This window comes from Megalobrama amblycephala, linkage group LG4 (genome assembly GCF_018812025.1).
Source record: "Megalobrama amblycephala isolate DHTTF-2021 linkage group LG4, ASM1881202v1, whole genome shotgun sequence".
NCBI lineage: Eukaryota > Metazoa > Chordata > Actinopteri > Cypriniformes > Xenocyprididae > Megalobrama > Megalobrama amblycephala.
The window spans coordinates 49,866,612-49,884,302 of NC_063047.1; the positions used below are offsets into that span (position 1 = coordinate 49,866,612).

General features: G+C 36.0%; 1 protein-coding gene across 4 annotated transcripts in view; it reads right to left on the reverse strand.

Annotated features, from left to right (window-relative positions):
- Positions 1-17,691, reverse strand: part of LOC125267810 (disks large homolog 4) — a 200,152-nt gene that overhangs the window by 92,157 nt on the left and 90,304 nt on the right. For all 4 annotated transcript variants that reach the window (XM_048189782.1, XM_048189784.1, XM_048189780.1 and 1 more), the window contains 2 exons: positions 14,602-14,763; positions 4,633-4,689 (listed from right to left, as the gene is read on the reverse strand). In XM_048189782.1, coding sequence (XP_048045739.1) covers positions 4,633-4,689; positions 14,602-14,763 — 219 coding nt within the window. The remainder of the gene's footprint in view (positions 1-4,632; positions 4,690-14,601; positions 14,764-17,691) is intronic.

Sequence of the window (17,691 nt, forward strand, 5' to 3'; positions counted from 1 at the left end):
GTGTAAGTGTGCTTTCTCCTCATCACACCACCTCACATCCTACAGCCTGTCATTTACAAATGGAAGAGAGAGGGTGGGGGGAGCTTAGGATGATTTTACTTGCCTCCTTGGCACTTCAAACGTGTTAATATAAGCAGCAGCAGTTCCGTTGCTATGGACACCAGAGTCTAACTGTCTCAACCTCCTGTTTAAAATGTTTGAGTGCTGTGCATGTGTGTGTGTGTGCCCATATGGGAAAGATCCTATATTCCCAGTGAAATCTATTTTATATCTCAATTGTTTCTCCTAGACAGCAATGAGATTAAGGCAAGACACTACAGGCAAGATCATTTTTCAATTTTGAGCTATTTTGCCTCCATTCAGACTACTGAAAAGAAACTCTTCTCTGATGATGTGTTTACTGGTGTGAAGGCGGGGCAACCTGTCACTCACATGAGATCCACCAATAGCAAACCACCACCATCCAATCAATTCCCAAAGGACATAATCAAGTCCTGCCCTACATTTGTTCTTGTTCCAAAAGCTGTTTCACACGGATATACGTCACAAAAGGGAAGAAAAGATTATCGCAACTTCTGTTTCATGCCGACTTTAAATGGAGAGCAAATCAAGACTCCTGCTTCTCAGATTTTTCTCCCAAGGAAACAATCACAATAATTTTTCTACAGAGTTTCAGAAGAGATCTCGATGTCTCAAACTGTGCTCAGATTTGCCAAGAAACCAAAGACTGAGATGACAATATGAACTCCAGAGCCAAGTGATTTAATTTTACCTGTCTCAACAATTGCTGTATTTGCGTCTATTTTTATTACCTTTTAGAAGTAACATACAGTCTAAAAAATGTTGGGTTAAAAATAACGTAAGTTGGGTTAAATATGGACAAACCCAGCAGCTGGGTTAAATGTTTACCCAACATGCTGGTAGTTTTATTTAACTCAACTATTGTTTGAAAATTACTGTATTGCTCGCTTAAAATGAACCCAAAGTATGTTGGAAATGAGCATTTATTAATAAGTTTAATAAATGTTAAATAAAGAATAAACATTTATTAAATTGCTTATTAATAAACGTTCACCTTTTGATTATTACTGTTGCCTCTAGTAATTATGTGTCTGATTTTTAATTTCCAACCTAATTTTGGGTTCATTTTAAGCCAGACATATAGTCATTTTTAATCAATAGTTGAGTTAAATAAAACTACCCAGCATGTTGGGCAAACATTTAACCCAAGCGCTGGGTTTGTTCATTTTCATCATCAAAACATTTTTTAGAGTTTATAAAACAAAGTAGATACGTCAGTCAGACGCAACTGATTGAAACACAACAAGCTCAAGTTTCCTGCCACTGGCCAATCACTTCCTGTAGATATTAGTGTACCCATGTTTGACAGTCAAAGACATGTTAGTCAACAGCTGACCTGCTACAACATGACAGCACACTGCCCTCTACAGGAGGCTTTGAGGCACTGCATTAACTCATTTAAAGAGACAATTCAATCCACTGAACCAAATTAGAAACGTATATTGCAACAAATAATTTGTGTATTTTGACGTATGAAATCAAACTGAGATCTCTCTCTGACACTCTTTGTCACTAAAGTAACTGAAGCAACATCATTAAAAATGATTATATGACAAAGTGTTGTGCAGTCAATGCATTTTGCACTTTGTTTAAATAAAAACTGAAGTCTGGCCATCCATTACAGAAGCTCTCAGAGCACACGTGTTAAAAGAATACTTGCATCATAGTGAGAGACGTTAAGCAGATCTAGAAGGAAACAACATTGTTCTGAGCAGATATACGAGCTGTCAGAAATAATAGGCTGAAACTGCAGAGAGAATATAAAAGTGTACCTGTGTGTGTGTGTGTGTGTGTGTGTGTATGTGTGTGTTGATACTCTGCAGCAGAGTGATGAGTTTGCTGATATTACTGCAGTGGGTATGACAGCACAGAGAAAATGATGACTTCAGGCGACAGAGAAATACCATATAGAAATATGAAGGAAGCTACTGTAAAAACAACCTGACATTGATGCAAGACAGAAAAAAATGTCAAAAATGAGTCTTTGTGTTACAACGCCATCTTTGTTTGCATCTATTTAACTTGTCACAACAATTTCTATTTGATGAGTTTTGAACTTGATTTTCTTCATCAGTAAGTAAAGTCACACAAGTACAATGGCCTTAACATTACAGGTTATAAATTTGGCACAAGTTGGATTTTTACAGTGTGTGTGTGTGTGTGTGTGTGTAACATTTTTTGTCCCTATGAGGAAAACATCTTATAAATCATACTAAATAATGTTTTTTGAAAATGTAAAAATGCAGAAAGCTGTCCATGATGGGTAAATTTAGGGTTAGGAAATAGAATATACAGTCTGTACAGTATAAAAATCATTATGTCTATGGAATGTCCCCATAAAACATGAAAAGCCAACATACAGTATATACTCTTAAAGGCAGGGTAGGTAAGAAATTTTGTTCCAAATTTGTTTAAACTTTCTATATATACATGCATAATTAAAATGTAAGAACTCTGATAAAAAGAGTATAAAAATCGAGTGACTCTAGACCGTTTAATCTGTATTAAACACAGCTCATTATTTCCATCCGGGACGAAACATAGGATTGGCTTAGGCGGCTGTCACTCTCTCGCAACCATGGCAACCACCCTTTTGCCACACATGACCTGCCCACTTGCGCGCGCACGTTTGATTTGGGGAATTCAAGAGGCATGGATCCTAGGAATACCAAAACAATGGCAGAGAAACAGCAAGCAAAATTCACAGTACCGGCCTATGCAGTTAGTGAAGGCAAACCAGGCAAAAAAGGAAGACAGTAACAGTACAAGAAAAGGCAATGAACAAAAAGTCTTTGGATAAACAAAGAAATAAAACGCGAGTTAATATCGGCGTGGCGCTCCAGCGATGGCGAGAACTGAGGGAACTCAAGGGGCTGAAAAGTGACTCCTTGATGGCTTTATTTCTGCTGGACAGGTAAATCTTTCTTTTTGTATTTTGATCATACATATTTTTTTGTTTATTTTTTCATGAAGCATGTGTCATTAGCACACGTAGCTGCGTAATATAGCTAACATAACATTACTTAGCGAGCCGTAGTAGAGACGATAAATAATCTATAGGCCTAGCTCAAGATGATAGCTATAGTGTTGAATTGTGCATAATTTTGCTTTAGATAACTAAATACATGTTTAACAGATAGTAGGCCTAACGTTACTCCGCATCTAGGAACTTTTCTTAGACCTATATTTACCCTCTGTCTAACTCTTTTACCATGTTCACCTGTAAGTTTACCTGCACTTTTTTTTTCGCCTTTGTTTTGTTTTTATATTCTCTACCTATGTTTACTGATGTCTTTATCTTGTATCTGTGTGTGTCGTACACACTTTGTTGTATGTGTGTGTTATTATTTTGTGTCTGCAATGCAGTTGTGAGTTGATATTTGAGTGTATGTTACTCTGTTTATCTGTAGAACAACGTATATGTTATGAATCTTATTCACGAAATTCATCTTCATCACAGTGTAAATGATGGTAATGGAAAAACGTGTATCATGCAACCTGTTTTTAGCTTTGCCTTATCGATAACTAACTCGTTAGCGAATTAAATTATGTTTATCTTCATAATTATAAAGTTATTTTTATTACATGTGATTCTGACATGATGTCACTACATGCACTGTGCTCCTTCCTCTCCGCTCGTCTCAGGTAAATAATGCGTCTTCCAGCTCAGTGGTCGGAGTCGCACGTTCATGCGTTTTGGGGGCGTGGCTTTGGAAGGAGCCCAGAAGGGAGGGGGTGGAGTGAATGGAAATAATGAGCTGTCTTTAAAACAGTCGTGAGAGGTCTACAGACACTCGATTTCTATACTTTCTTTTTCAGAGTACTTACATTTTAAATATGTATTGATATATAAATAAAGTTTAAACAAATTTTGAAAAAAAAAAGTTTTTTATACATTTTTTACCTACCCTGCCTTTAAGGTGACACACATATATATATATATATATATATATATATATATATTAACTTGACTTAAATTTCACTTGTCAATTGGATGACCCAGTTCAATTCAATGGCACTTTTATGAAGATATTAACAATTAAACAATAATGATGATGCCACTGTGAAGAACAATGCCATAAAGGAAGTGTTAATCATATATATATATATATATATATATATATATATATATATACATATATATCCTCTTAATAACTATAATCATTTCAATTGAAAATCATATAGAATCAGAATTTAGAATCTTATAGAATCACAAAATAAATGTATCATCACTCCCAGTTTCTGTTAATAAAAAACTTGAAAACAAGCGGCGTTGTCATAATTGCAGCAGAAATACATTGTGCCAGACAATGGTGGGCCTTTGAGTCAAAAAGGATGAGAAGCACTGCTGTAGATGAAACCAACAAGATGTGGATTCAAAAATGATTGGTTCTGTGAGTTATTTCCATGGTTATAATGATGTGATCTGGCTGTCAGTGATGAAATGGCATGAAAAAGGATGAAATGATCAAAAACACAAGAGTTACTGCAGCCTGCAGGTGCAGTTCTGCCTCCCGGACAGCAGGGGCAGCAAAGCGTTAGTGTTCTTACCAGTGTGGAGACCGCAGAGGTGTAGAGAGGGGTTTGACCAGAGGACAGCAACACTGGCTGTGAAAAAAAAACAGCAGAGGAGGGGGGATAACTCAACAGCGGATAACTCAACAATAAACCCATAGGATAAAAAAAGCATTGAATCAGAGCCTTTGATATATACACCTTATTTTTAACATCAGAGCGGGTGCATTTGTAACTTGAATGTGCGAGACTTCCGGTGTCATCCGCTTCCAGCTATTTTACCTGTACAAAAATAGCTTACTTCTATGTTGCAAAATAAGGTGGATACAATTGATACAATTGAATCTGAGATCTAAGTAATAATATGAATTTAATACACTGACTTGATATGGTTTTAACATTACTATAATAGTCTAAATGTACTTGACTCAAACTGAATTGTTCGTAAAATTTCACAAATTGAATGATGAATATTTAATGATGCCATTTTTTTCTACTGGAAAATTCAGAAACTGAGTGTTTGCATTCATGGTGTAAGAAAATGCTGCAAATCTGTGAGTGATATTAACTGATATTTTTAAAGACATTCCCAGTTAGTGTTGCTCTTCTGAGCTCAATGAAATATATGGCCACTGCATCCCATCAAAGGCTCTGAACTGGGGACATTAAAGGAAAATGAATCCGGGATCTACAGGAGACTGACAGAAGAGTCCTGAAGGTGCTGTTTGTGCATCTCTAGCAATGGGTGTAAATTAGATTAGGAAAGGAAACGGGAAAGTGAAAACAGACCCAGAAAGTGAGGAGCTTCATTCAAACTATGCAGTACATTTTTATGTTCCCATCATACGAATTCATATACAGTATTGGACAGATTTTTACATCAGTTTCCTTTTATGACCACTAAGTTCACCCAAAAATGAAAATTCTGTCACATGTCATTCCGCACCAGCAAGACCTTTGTTCGTCTTCAGAACACAAATTAAGATCTTTTTGATGAAACACCTTTTGATACCATTTTGACACTTCAAAAAGTTCATAAAGAGATTGTAAAACTAATCCATATGAATTGAGTGGTTTAGTCCAAATGTTCTGAAGAGACTCAATCGCTTTATATGATGAACAGATTTAATTTACTCACATATAAACATTGATCAGCGAACATTAACAGAAGTTCAGGGGAACCTGCTTGATGCGCGAGAAGCTCAAACGTGCTGCGTAACACAAGAATGAACCTCATTGGTTCTCGCGCATGTCAATCAAACATGCTTGAGCTTCCGTTTACCACTACTGATGTGTGTTGATGAATGCTAATATGTGAATTAAAGACTACATTATATCTGTTCATCATATAAAACAATCGAGTCTCTTCATAAAATGTGGACTAAACCACTCAATTAATATGGATTATGGATTTGAAACATCAAAGTGGTAGTTGTGTTGCTGTCAGACAGCTCTCAGATTTCATCAAAAAGATCTTCATTTGTGTTCTGAAGATGAACTAAAGTCTTACAGGTTTGGAATGACATGAGGGTGAGTAATTAATGACAGAACTTTCATTTTCGGGTGAACTAACCCTTTATGGAGCGAATTTTTGATGTTTACCATGTTCCCGGCAAAATTAACAACTTACAATTTACTAAGAAGTATTCTAAAAAGTGTACAGTAAAATGTGTTTTTAAAATTTTTCACGTTTTCTTGGGAATATGGCTTGGTATAGTTGGTTGTGGATTTATATTCTCAAATGCACTTTCCACACTGTTAGTCTGTAAGTTATTTTACATCATTCACAAGTTTTTTTTTTTTTTTGGATGTAACAATGAATTTGAATGATTAATGTGAAAAAAATATATGCCTTGTAATAGGTCCTTAAATTATTATACAAACATGTTATTATTATTTACAGGTACTGCATAACTGGAATTGACCTTCCAGTGGAAAAGGTAGAAAGCAACAAAAGGAAAAGTTAAACACTAATACAAAAGTCTGCACTATGTTTGTTTCACATTTAGAGGGAAACAACGACACAATGTTCTAACTTGTAGCAAAATATTTGTGTTTCCAGACTATTGCCCCTATTTACATTTCTAAAATAAAAATAATTTCTAAAAAATGATCATACAAGCAGGGTGTTTTCATGGCAAAAGTTTAGTGATCCTTTAGTAATTGTCAAACATGATATATTTTCATTACGCTAAATGTTTGCTTTTATCATAAGCAACTCTTTTGAACTTCACTAAAAGAATATTTACTCAAGTATCAGTCAAACCAGTAACAGATAAAGGAGCAAACGATCATCTAAAAAAAGACTATACTTTGCTGTTTCGTGCAACATCAAATCACGATTCCAATATCAAACTGATGTGTCAGAGGTGAATATACTGTATGCAGGTTATAAAGTGTTTTAAGTTTCTCCTCATCATGTTAGCACATTTTATCACTTAAAAATAAATAGAAAATAAAAGAATACAGATTACTGTACTACATATTAAATATAACGCTGAAAATAATGAAGTATTATGCTAAATATGGTCTGAAAAATCTACAGAGAGGTTTGGAAATTTGAGTCTAGAAAAGTAGAACTTTGAAATGTTCTATGCCTTAACAGCAGATGGCGATGTTGTTCAGTTTTGAGTGATTAAACAGCTTCAGGTATTGCTTCACAGCATGATAAATCCTTTACATGTATGAAATGTTGTGGTTTCCAAAAATAAACTCTGAAGATAAGAGCTCTCAACAGCCAGATGAAAATCTCATATTACACATTCCCTGAAGCTGCAGGATGATGGCTCACTCCTTCTGAACCACTGGAGATTCATCCCTGACCCAAATCCATCCTGAGAGCTGAATGACTGAAAGATTCCCAAAGGAATGCGTGTCTCATTTTCTGCAATTTCCTACTCCTTTATTCACAGTTGCATAAATACTGTCAAACACTCCAGAGGTTTGCTGAAGTTCAACAATTAAAATATTAGTAATAACAAACTTTATGAGTTGATTAGACAGATCTCTGATCAATCAGAATACCTCATTCTAACTGGTCAAATTTAGGATTGTTCTGTCAAATATTTGTGTATATGTGACCATTAAAACTGACCATTGCAATTTAACCAGTCTCTTAGACCGTGCTAGTTTGCAATTTCTTATCCTCTTCACTTGTTCTAACAGTATAAAAATCATCTGAACTTGAATATTTTGACCATTTATTTAATAATTTGGTGCGTATCCAAGTAATACACAAGACAATGTACAGTCAGCCGGTCATCATTGCAAATTAACCTCTCAGTGACAGAGTAACTGCACATTACAGTCTCTTATAATACTGTATGACTGAATCCTTGCTTCTGATTGGTGGACACACATTGATTACATTAGCTCACTTCAGAATTCAAATTTCCTGATAATTTACTCACCCCCATGTCATCCAAGATGTTCATGTCTTTCTTTCTTCAGTCGAAAAGAAATGAAGGTTTTTGAGGAAAACATTCCAGGATTTTTCTCCATATAGTGGATTTCACTGGAGCCCAAACGGTTGAAGGTCCAAATGACAGTTTCAGTGCAGCTTCAAAGAGCTCTACATGATCCCAGACGAGGAATAAGGGTCTTATCTTGCGAAACGAAACTTGCGAAACTGACATTTGGACCTTCAACCCGTTGAACCCCAGTGAAGTCCACTATATGGAGAAAAATCCTGAAATGTTTTCCTCATAAACCTTAATTTCTTTTCGACTGAAGAAAGAAAGACATAAACATATTGGATGACATGGGGGTGAGTAAATTATCAGGACATTTTAATTCTGAAGTGAACTAATCCTTCAAGGTTGGTGACTGCAGTACAGTTTCATATCACTTCACCACATTCTTTCTAAATTGCTGTAAAGTTTCAAATGAACTCAACTTCAAAAAGCTGCACTTTCAACCACGGCAAAAAGCCAGAAAAGAACTTTTACTTTTAATATCTAACAAAGAACAGCTGGGTAAACAGCTGGGTGAATGTCTTGCCAGAAAATACTGTATTAATACAAAATTATTATTCTACACACAAGTGTAGTGTTTTAGTACATTTGAAGGGTACATCCCTGCTGAAAAATCCAGCTAAAACCTGCCTAAGCTGGTTGGCTGGTCTTAGCTTGTTTAAGCTCGAAGTAGCTGGTTTTAGTTGGTCTCCCAGCTTTTCAGTCTCCTAGCTAACCAAAACCCCTCTAAAACCAGCTATGACCAGGCTGGGAGACCAGATAAACCAGCCTGACCAGCTTAGGCTGCTCTTAGCTGGATTTTTCAGCAGGGATTTTATTTCCACTTTACACATTCTACTAACTATAAATAATTTTGCAATTATATGTATTAGTAGACTGTTAGGGTTAGTAGAATAGGTTTAAATGTACTTGTCTTGCAAAGTTACTTGGGCCTCATTTACACTGCAGGCCTTGGTTCCGATTTGTTGATTTTATCCGATTTTTTTGACGACCAGCTTACTTTCTTTTAAAAGTGACCCATATCTGATAACTGCATTTACACTATACACTTGTCGAAACAATCAAAGGTAGACGTACTGACCTGGAAAAGCTCAGGCCGAAAAGTAAGTAAAAATGGTGTGATTTGCAATGGACACAGACGAAATGATAATACAAGCTTTTGCTTTCTGCACCATCTTTAAAGGTCCCGTTCTTCGTGATCCCATGTTTCAAACTTTAGTTAGTGTGTAATGTTGTTGTTAGAGTATAAATAAAATCTGTAAAATTGTAAAGCTCAAAGTTCAATGCCAAGCGAGATATTTTATTTAACAGAAGTCGCCTACATCGAACGGCCAGTTTGGACTACATCCCTCTACTTCCTTCTTTAATGACATCACTAAAACAGTTTTTTGACTAACCTCCGCCCACAGGAATACACAAGAGTTGCGTTTGTAGAGTGTGTTTGTCGCCATGTCGTCGAAACGCTGTTATTTTCATCCCGCAGTCCAATCACCGGGTCTGATTCCGGCTCAAATTGATAGGGTAAAATTAAAGACATGTTTACAATAACACTGAGCGCGTGCATCTCCACGTTATGGTAAGAGGCGTGACCTTTCCGGGCAAGGAGCGCTAAGCTGCTGTCGAATCACAACACAGGAACCGCTGGCACAATCAGAACTCGTTACGTATTTCTGAAGGAGGGACTTCATAGAACAAGGAAGTCATCAGCCCGTTTTTATGACAGTGGAAACAGCAGTATACAGATAAGTAAATTATGTGAAAAATACTGTGTTTTTTTGCACGCGAAACATGAACACGTTATACTGCACACTATAAACACAATCAAAGCTTCAAAAAACCACGAAAAACGGGACCTTTAAAGGCCCACTGAAGTGCTTTTGAATGCGCAGCATTATTCAGTGTGTTGATGTAATTTTAACTGAAACAGGAAGACAGGGCGGGATATATCGAACAGCTCCTCCCCTTTTTTTAAAATAGCCAATAGCGTGTCGTTTATATCACAGCTCTCCCAGAGCAGGTAAAAACCTCAGTTTACTTCTGCACTAATCTCTAAGCGTTTTTCCTCCATATTGCTTTAAAATACAGCATTCTGTGCAGAATTCAAATAGGTCCGATATGTTTCTTGATCTGCGCGACTCGCGGATATGTGTGTGTGCTGTGGTTCACGTGACACTAACATCAAACCACACTTCGTTCACCTCAATGGAAAGCATATTAAGCATTCTTAATCGTTCCCTATCCCCTATAAAGTGCACTATGTGCCATTCACCATGTAGAAAATAGTAAATGTGTGAACAAGTGACCGATTTCAGCCACAGCTTCAGTGTCTATTTATAATGTAGCTTTAGATTCTAGAGAGCATTTGATTGGACAGAGGATCTGATGACAAGATGAAGTCCGCAGTGATGTCATGAAAGTCCGTGGTGCATTTTAGTGGAAGTGAGAGACTGTAAGTTTTGAATGCTTACCGTATATCTCCTAAATGCGAATTTTGTCATTGTTTTTGAACGCACCAGCTTATAACCTTGAGGCTAACATATTCATACTAAAAGCTAAAAAATGTAACTTTTGATTTCGGGAGACTTTAATGGTCAGCAAAACACTGGGTTGAGTCTTCGTCCTCCATTGCTCCATTGAAAAGAGTCATGTGATGGTGGTTGGTGTCCACCTGAGTTGACGTTATTCGTCACTGTCGCTTTTTCAATGATGTACAACTCTCATAACGACGGGTATATCCGATCCGTCCGCTTACATGGCAGACGCAAATGCACATATCCGATTCATATAGATTTATTTGCACATATGAATGAGGCCTGAAACCGATCTGAGAATATCGGAATCCATGTGCTTTTTTCCTGCTTATACATTCGTGGGTCAGATCCGATCTGTGCCACATGGGTTGAAAAAATCTGAATTGGGTCACATGAACCATGTAATGTAATTGCAGCCGTATAGTCAGTAGAATGTCTAGTGGACAATCAAAATAAAGTGTAGTTAGTAAAATGTCTAAAGTGGACAATCAGAATAAATTGTTACTAGTTTTAAAATTCTTATTTAATAGTTCAGTGGTTTATAGTCAATTATTTCTTATTTGAACACAAATATCATGCCTTATTATCACATTTTAAAGAGCAGTACATGTTGCAGTAGAAGTTCCTGAATCAATATTTTAAGGATGTAGGTCAACAGTTTACATTATAAGACAGCTCTGTTCACTATTCAAAATACTAATCAAAATTTGAAGGTTACTCCCAATGTCTGTTGCAAAAGGATGTGCTATTCCAAAAGAAAACTAGCATAATCACGATATTAAAATGTTCTTCTAGCCAAATTTTAAGGCATAATCACACGCATCCTCTGAGGAGACGGAAATCCCAGAATGCACACAGAATTGTTTTACTTTATATTTTGTTATGTATTTATATGCTTCTCATTTTTATAATTCTCAGCTTCTTTGCGTGACATGAAGTTTGATGTAGATTGTAGACTTTTGCTTCTTCACATCAAGACAATGTCCTTTTTTGTACAGATCTGTACAATCTGCGGAAAACATGACTTATTATGATTATTTTTAGAACATACTTTCGTTCTTAGAAGAAACATTTGGAATCTACTTGGAAGCAATGCTTCTCTTATTCTCTGACATACTAAATATCATCATAAGGCTGAAAAACACATCTGATAACAATTTTGTAACCATATTAATATTCATATTTTTATATTAATATCTTGATATTTGTATGTTCCCTTCTATATCAGAAAAGGTTTTATTTCTCTGCTAAATCATCCAGCCTCACTATATCCTATTCAAATCAATGTAATATGAAGCTTTTTGTGGAGGTACAGAATTATTTGTCTTCTCTGAACTGATTTAATACTAACAGGAATAGCATAAGGAGGCATGTAGGAGCTCTGATGTGTCATATGACCACATGAACGTGATTTGTACTGTGTGTGTGTGTGTGTTTGTGTGAACAGCATGCCATATAAACATACAGACAGCTAGGACATAAGAAAAAAATCATGCACTATACATCTTACATAATCACATATCAAGATCATACTACATAAACAAACAAAAAATGGCTTACAAATCTCCACTTTCATTAAACTAGCTACATTCACTACCCTACATATTTGTTCAAATACAAAAGAATAGGGGTGAACAAATGCACTGCATCAATTATAGAATTTAATAACACTTTCCATGATGAATTGTATAGTTTAGTAAGCTTTCATAATCAAATCGTTTTTGAGGAAATGGTTATACCCATAATAATGAGCATCGATAATGATGACTTTGATTTCTTTGTAATGCGCTGCTACTGTGGATATTATTAAAGCTCTACAGTAAAATGAACCAAGGGATGTATGTGGATGTTTGCATGTTGTGTTTCACAGGCATGTTTCACATGAAGACAGATGGTACCACTGAGAGAGAGAGAGAGAGAGAGAGAGAGAGAGAAAGCTAGGAGGAGGAGTCGTCGTTTGGTTTCTGACCTTCATATCCAGCCAAACACCCTTGACACACAGAACACAAGAATGTAAATGAGCTTCATGCTAAAGTGGTTTGACACGAATCCTATTAGCCAACTGCTAAGATGTATAAATAAGAACATATGTTACACATGTTTGTGTGTTTCAATTATTGTTCATCATCTGGCGTGGATATTGAAATGATTATTGAGCCAAAATGGTGGCTAGTGTCTCTCATGTGTGTTAAATTATTTACAAGGTCAGTCTTAATGTCATAAGTAAATTGTAGATTTTGTTTAAAAATGTGTTAACGTTTGTCAGTTAATTCATGTTAAAAATCATGATAGATTTCTCACACTGGATAAGGATGGTCAGTTTTCACGCAGTGTACTTTGGCTGTATTCTGCACACTTTCAGTCATCTGGGTCTTCCATGCAGAACATACTGTGCATTTTGTATAAATACTGCACAAATTGAACAAATAACATGGTACTATGCCAATCTGTGTATGTGAGTCTGTGTTGAGAAATTATGCAAGACGGAAGTGTGTGTGTGTGTGTGTTTCTTGTGCTGGAGAGCCAGTGGAGGGAGGCTGCAGAAACAGTGCAGTGTGTCTGATCAGCCTACACACAGCAGAGGTGTGCAGAACTGACACACACACACACACACACACACACACACACACCTGCTGAAGCCAGAGGAAATGGGGAAACCAGGCAGGGAATGAACACAGAGGTCAGACGCAGAAACAGTAAGACAGGCAGAGAAAAAAATAATAGAGAAGAGGCATTGAGAAATATAGTGCAGTAGACCAGGGCATGAGTGAGTTGAAACAGACACACAAACAATACTGTGAATCGATTGTGTGGATAACAATGGGAAAACATGAACATTTTCTCAAAGACAAACAGAACAGAGATAATGCACACACACACAGCACAATAGAGAACTGTAAGATAACCTCAGTGAATATGTATTATTATATTATGCAGTGGTTTATCTGTGTGTGTTGGTAACATCTCTTTAACATCGCAATTGATTCTACTAGAGATCAAATGGAGAGCATATGGAAAGTCTCTGCAACTGTACTCAAGTGTACAAATATTAAATATGATTAAAATATGAATGTAGTAATAAAACAAGGGTCCCACTTTATATTAAATGTCTTTGTATTACTATGTATTAATATTTAAATTAATGGTTTCATACAATGCACTTATTTTGTACATTTTTACATTGAACTTGAATTTAAAAATATGTGCATGTAATTACAGATGTAGTTAATTTCTGCAATTACATCTATAACTACACTGTCGACCCCTTAACAAACATTTAAACCAAACTATACCACCAAACCTGTCCTAACCTACCCGTATCACACCTCTACAGCAGTGTTTTGCAAAACAACATCCACATAATAAGTACATTGTACCCAAGAACCTTATATAAAGTGTGACCAAAACGGTTCTAAGTTGTACAAAAATGACTAAAACTAAAACTAAAATAAAAATAAATGTTAAATCGAAATATTAAAAAAAAAAATCACATAAAATACTAAAACTTGAACTGAAGATATATTAAAAGTGTATAAATAATACTAAAATAATAGCGGTACATTCTAATTGTTTTTCAACAAATGCTGCATCTATTTCTCCTTAAGAAACAGGAGAAACATCTAGAAAGTTGCACTTCAATAAAACACAACTAAAAACAAATCAAAATTTGAAGATTAACATCTTACTGTGAGAGGTGTACAGTACTGTGTTAACAGCACAATCCTTGTGTGTGTGTGTGTGTGTGTGTGTGTGTGTGTGTGTGGTCCTGGTAAACCCAAAATATCCCCACAAAGATGGCAATATCCAAAATCCCTGTCCTTGTGGGGACATTTTTTGGTCTCCATGAGGAAAACATCTTATAAATCATACTAAATGATGTTTTTTGAAAATGTTTTCTGTGATGGATAGGTTTAGGGTTAGTGGACAGAATATACAGTTTATACAGTAAAAATGTCCCCATAAAACATGAAATGTTTGTGTGTGAGTGTGAATATCTGTACCTTTATTGGCGAGATGTGTGTGTGGGGGGCGTAACTGTGCATGGTGTCCATGGCAGCCAGGTTCTTATCGCTCATGTGAAGCATCTCAGCGCTCTTGCTGTGAGCCAGGTGGGCGGGGCTGTGCTCCAGGGGCGGAGTCTCTTCATCCTGATACCGATATTTCTACAGTGAGAACAAGAGAGAAAACATACTCAAACCACATTCTGAAGCTTTATGTTTGGTTTGCACAAAATTTTGCAAAAATCAAAGGCTGTGTAGGAAAAGTGATAATATTCACTAATATTATGGATTTAACTGCGCTGAAACTATCGGATAAGAACAGCATTTGAACTGAATTTGAACTGGATAACGACTCTAACTTTGCAACACTCACATTGCAATTGAACCTAACTGAATCAACTAAACTGAGCTGAATAATGACACTATTGTGTTCTCTTTACAGCTGAATTAATTGATTAATTTTACAACAGTAACACTGTTATTTTCCTGTTTATTAATGTGAAGCTGTTTTGAAACTATCTGTATTATATAAAGCACTAAATACCTAAATATATGTGAAAAACCTGATTTCCATAAACACTAACAAATTAATATTTATTTGGCACAAGATGTGACCCTAAAGAAAGTTGCCAGGGTAAACCGATTCCTCTATTTCTCATCTCTTTCAAGCCCATCTATCTCTCGTCTGCAGGAGATGAATTAAAGATCAGAAGACTTCCTACAATCAAAAGCTCACGAATAGGTGAATACCAGTTGGTTTGAAACATTACAATATTTATTACCACTAGTGCTCAAAAAATATATCAAGCTTTATCACATAAAGTCAAAAGCTGTAAAAGACTAAATATGAAGGGTTCATGCCACAATGCCTAATAACATGTCCCACCTTATAATTAAAAGAATCAACTTTATTCACATACCATAAATAATAATTAGTCAGGTTAGAATTAGTGTTTCTCATATTATGGTACATTTAAGTAGTACACAAAAGGATAATATATATATATATATATATATATATATATATATATATATATATATATATATATATATATATATATATAAAGCATCTATATATGCAAGTGTTAGATAGATAGGTTGATTGATTGATTAATTGATTAATTGATTGATTGATTGATTGAAGGGTTAATTCACCTAAAAAATGAAATTTCTGTCATTAAGAGTACTCACTTTTTTGGGTGAATTAACCCTTTAATAGAAATGGTCATTCCAGCTACTTAAAGAAGTTCTGTTTGGCTAAAAATCATGTCAATATAAAGACAGCTAGAAATTCAGTTTAGTAAATAATGTACTGTAAGTATCCAGCACTGGTCTTTTTGCTCTAGATACTCACATTAGTTGGACCAATGTAATTGCATTTTTAGCCTATTTGGTCATAAACTGACAAATCGTTTGGCATATAAGAGGTCACTGTGCTATAAAAACCTGCTGTAAGTTTAAGAAGTCAAAACTACCTTGTTAGTCTAAACACAACTTATATTGAGACCAGGCTGCCAAAATACTCCTGGGTTTTTACTATGTAATAGAGATGAATACATCAGCACAAGACTGCCTGTACAGACATACTGTAGATGAATGCCTACTTCTTCACCATCACCTTTTTGGCCCGTCCACTGGCGCTTTAGTGATGTGATCAAGTGATATGGACAGATAAAACAGTATCACTAGACTAAAAATATCATCACCTTCCAAAGGCTGTTTATTTTCAACTATGTGAATGCCTCAGTGGAGCATTATTTGTTTGTTCGGTTCATTTCGCTATGGATTTTTTGGTAAGCCAGTCACAATTTGACACAGGCACTGCAAACGCTGACAGTAATACCACAAAATGTAATGCCTAATCTGCTATCAATAATTATTGATAATTTTATAATCAACACTTTTCAAAATTAGTTGGCAGCTGTTATAGTAAAAAGGTAGTAAAAGATTTCAAAACAGTTCTACATGAAACACTTATTTCAAATGCAAAGATGTTGCCCAATCATAGCAGTGGGAGTTTACATTTTCGTTAAAGTGCCCCTATTATGCTACTTTAATGGCTTCTAATTTTGTTTTGCAGGTCTCCTACAGCAGGTTTACATGCATTCAGTCCAAGGTCAAAAACACTTTAATTTTCTCATAATATACATGGTAGTGTCACCTCTTTTCTCACAGTGTCTGAAACGACTCAATAAAGGATTCAGTCTCTCTAAACCCCTCCTTTCCGTGAGTCTAATCTGCTCTGATTGGTCAGATGGCCCAGTCTGTTGTGATTGGTTGCATGTCGGAAACCAAACAGCCATTACCATATCTGAATTTCAGCTCTTCCTAACACTTGAAACACAGTGATACAAACAGTAACGATGGTGTCGGTTTTACCGTATCAATTCCAGCATGAGTCTCATCCTTTGAAAGTGCATCAAAGTGGATTTGCTTTTGCAGCAGAAAACAGCATCTTCTCAACAACACAAACCAAACTCTTCCAGTCTCAGCCACAACTACAGTGTTTGAGGGTCAAAGTAGACTTTGTTCACAGGCAGCCAATCAAGACCATAGGCTGGCTTTTTGCAAATTTGTTACAAACTTACGTAGGTTTGTGCAGAAAAACTGGAATTGCCAACGAACATTTCAGGTAGTTCAGAATCGCTTCTTTCTTTTAGGAGACAATGGGCCCTATCATACGCAATGTGTTTTTTGCTAGTTTCAGCCCGACGCAGTTATCATTTTTTAAAAAGCAAATGCACTCGCGCCCATCTGTTCGCCCTTGGGTGTGCTGGTCTGAAAACGAGCTGTGTTCAGGTGCATTGTTGGCGTGTTGCTATTTTGAGGCAACTGAAAACGACTGCACTACTGACCAACTAAAGCCTCAATGGCGCAGTATTTTTTTGTTATTTAAAGGGTGTGTTAGTAATATGCGCCTATATGCGGGTGCACAATGTGTGTACACTCTGCTTATTACACACACAGAGATGCGCAGCAGCACACAAACATGCCAAATGTTAAAAATAAAAGGATTACAATGTAAACGATTTTTATTGTGTGCATAAAGATAAAAATGCCTAGATGTCGTAATGGATAGTCATTGCATGT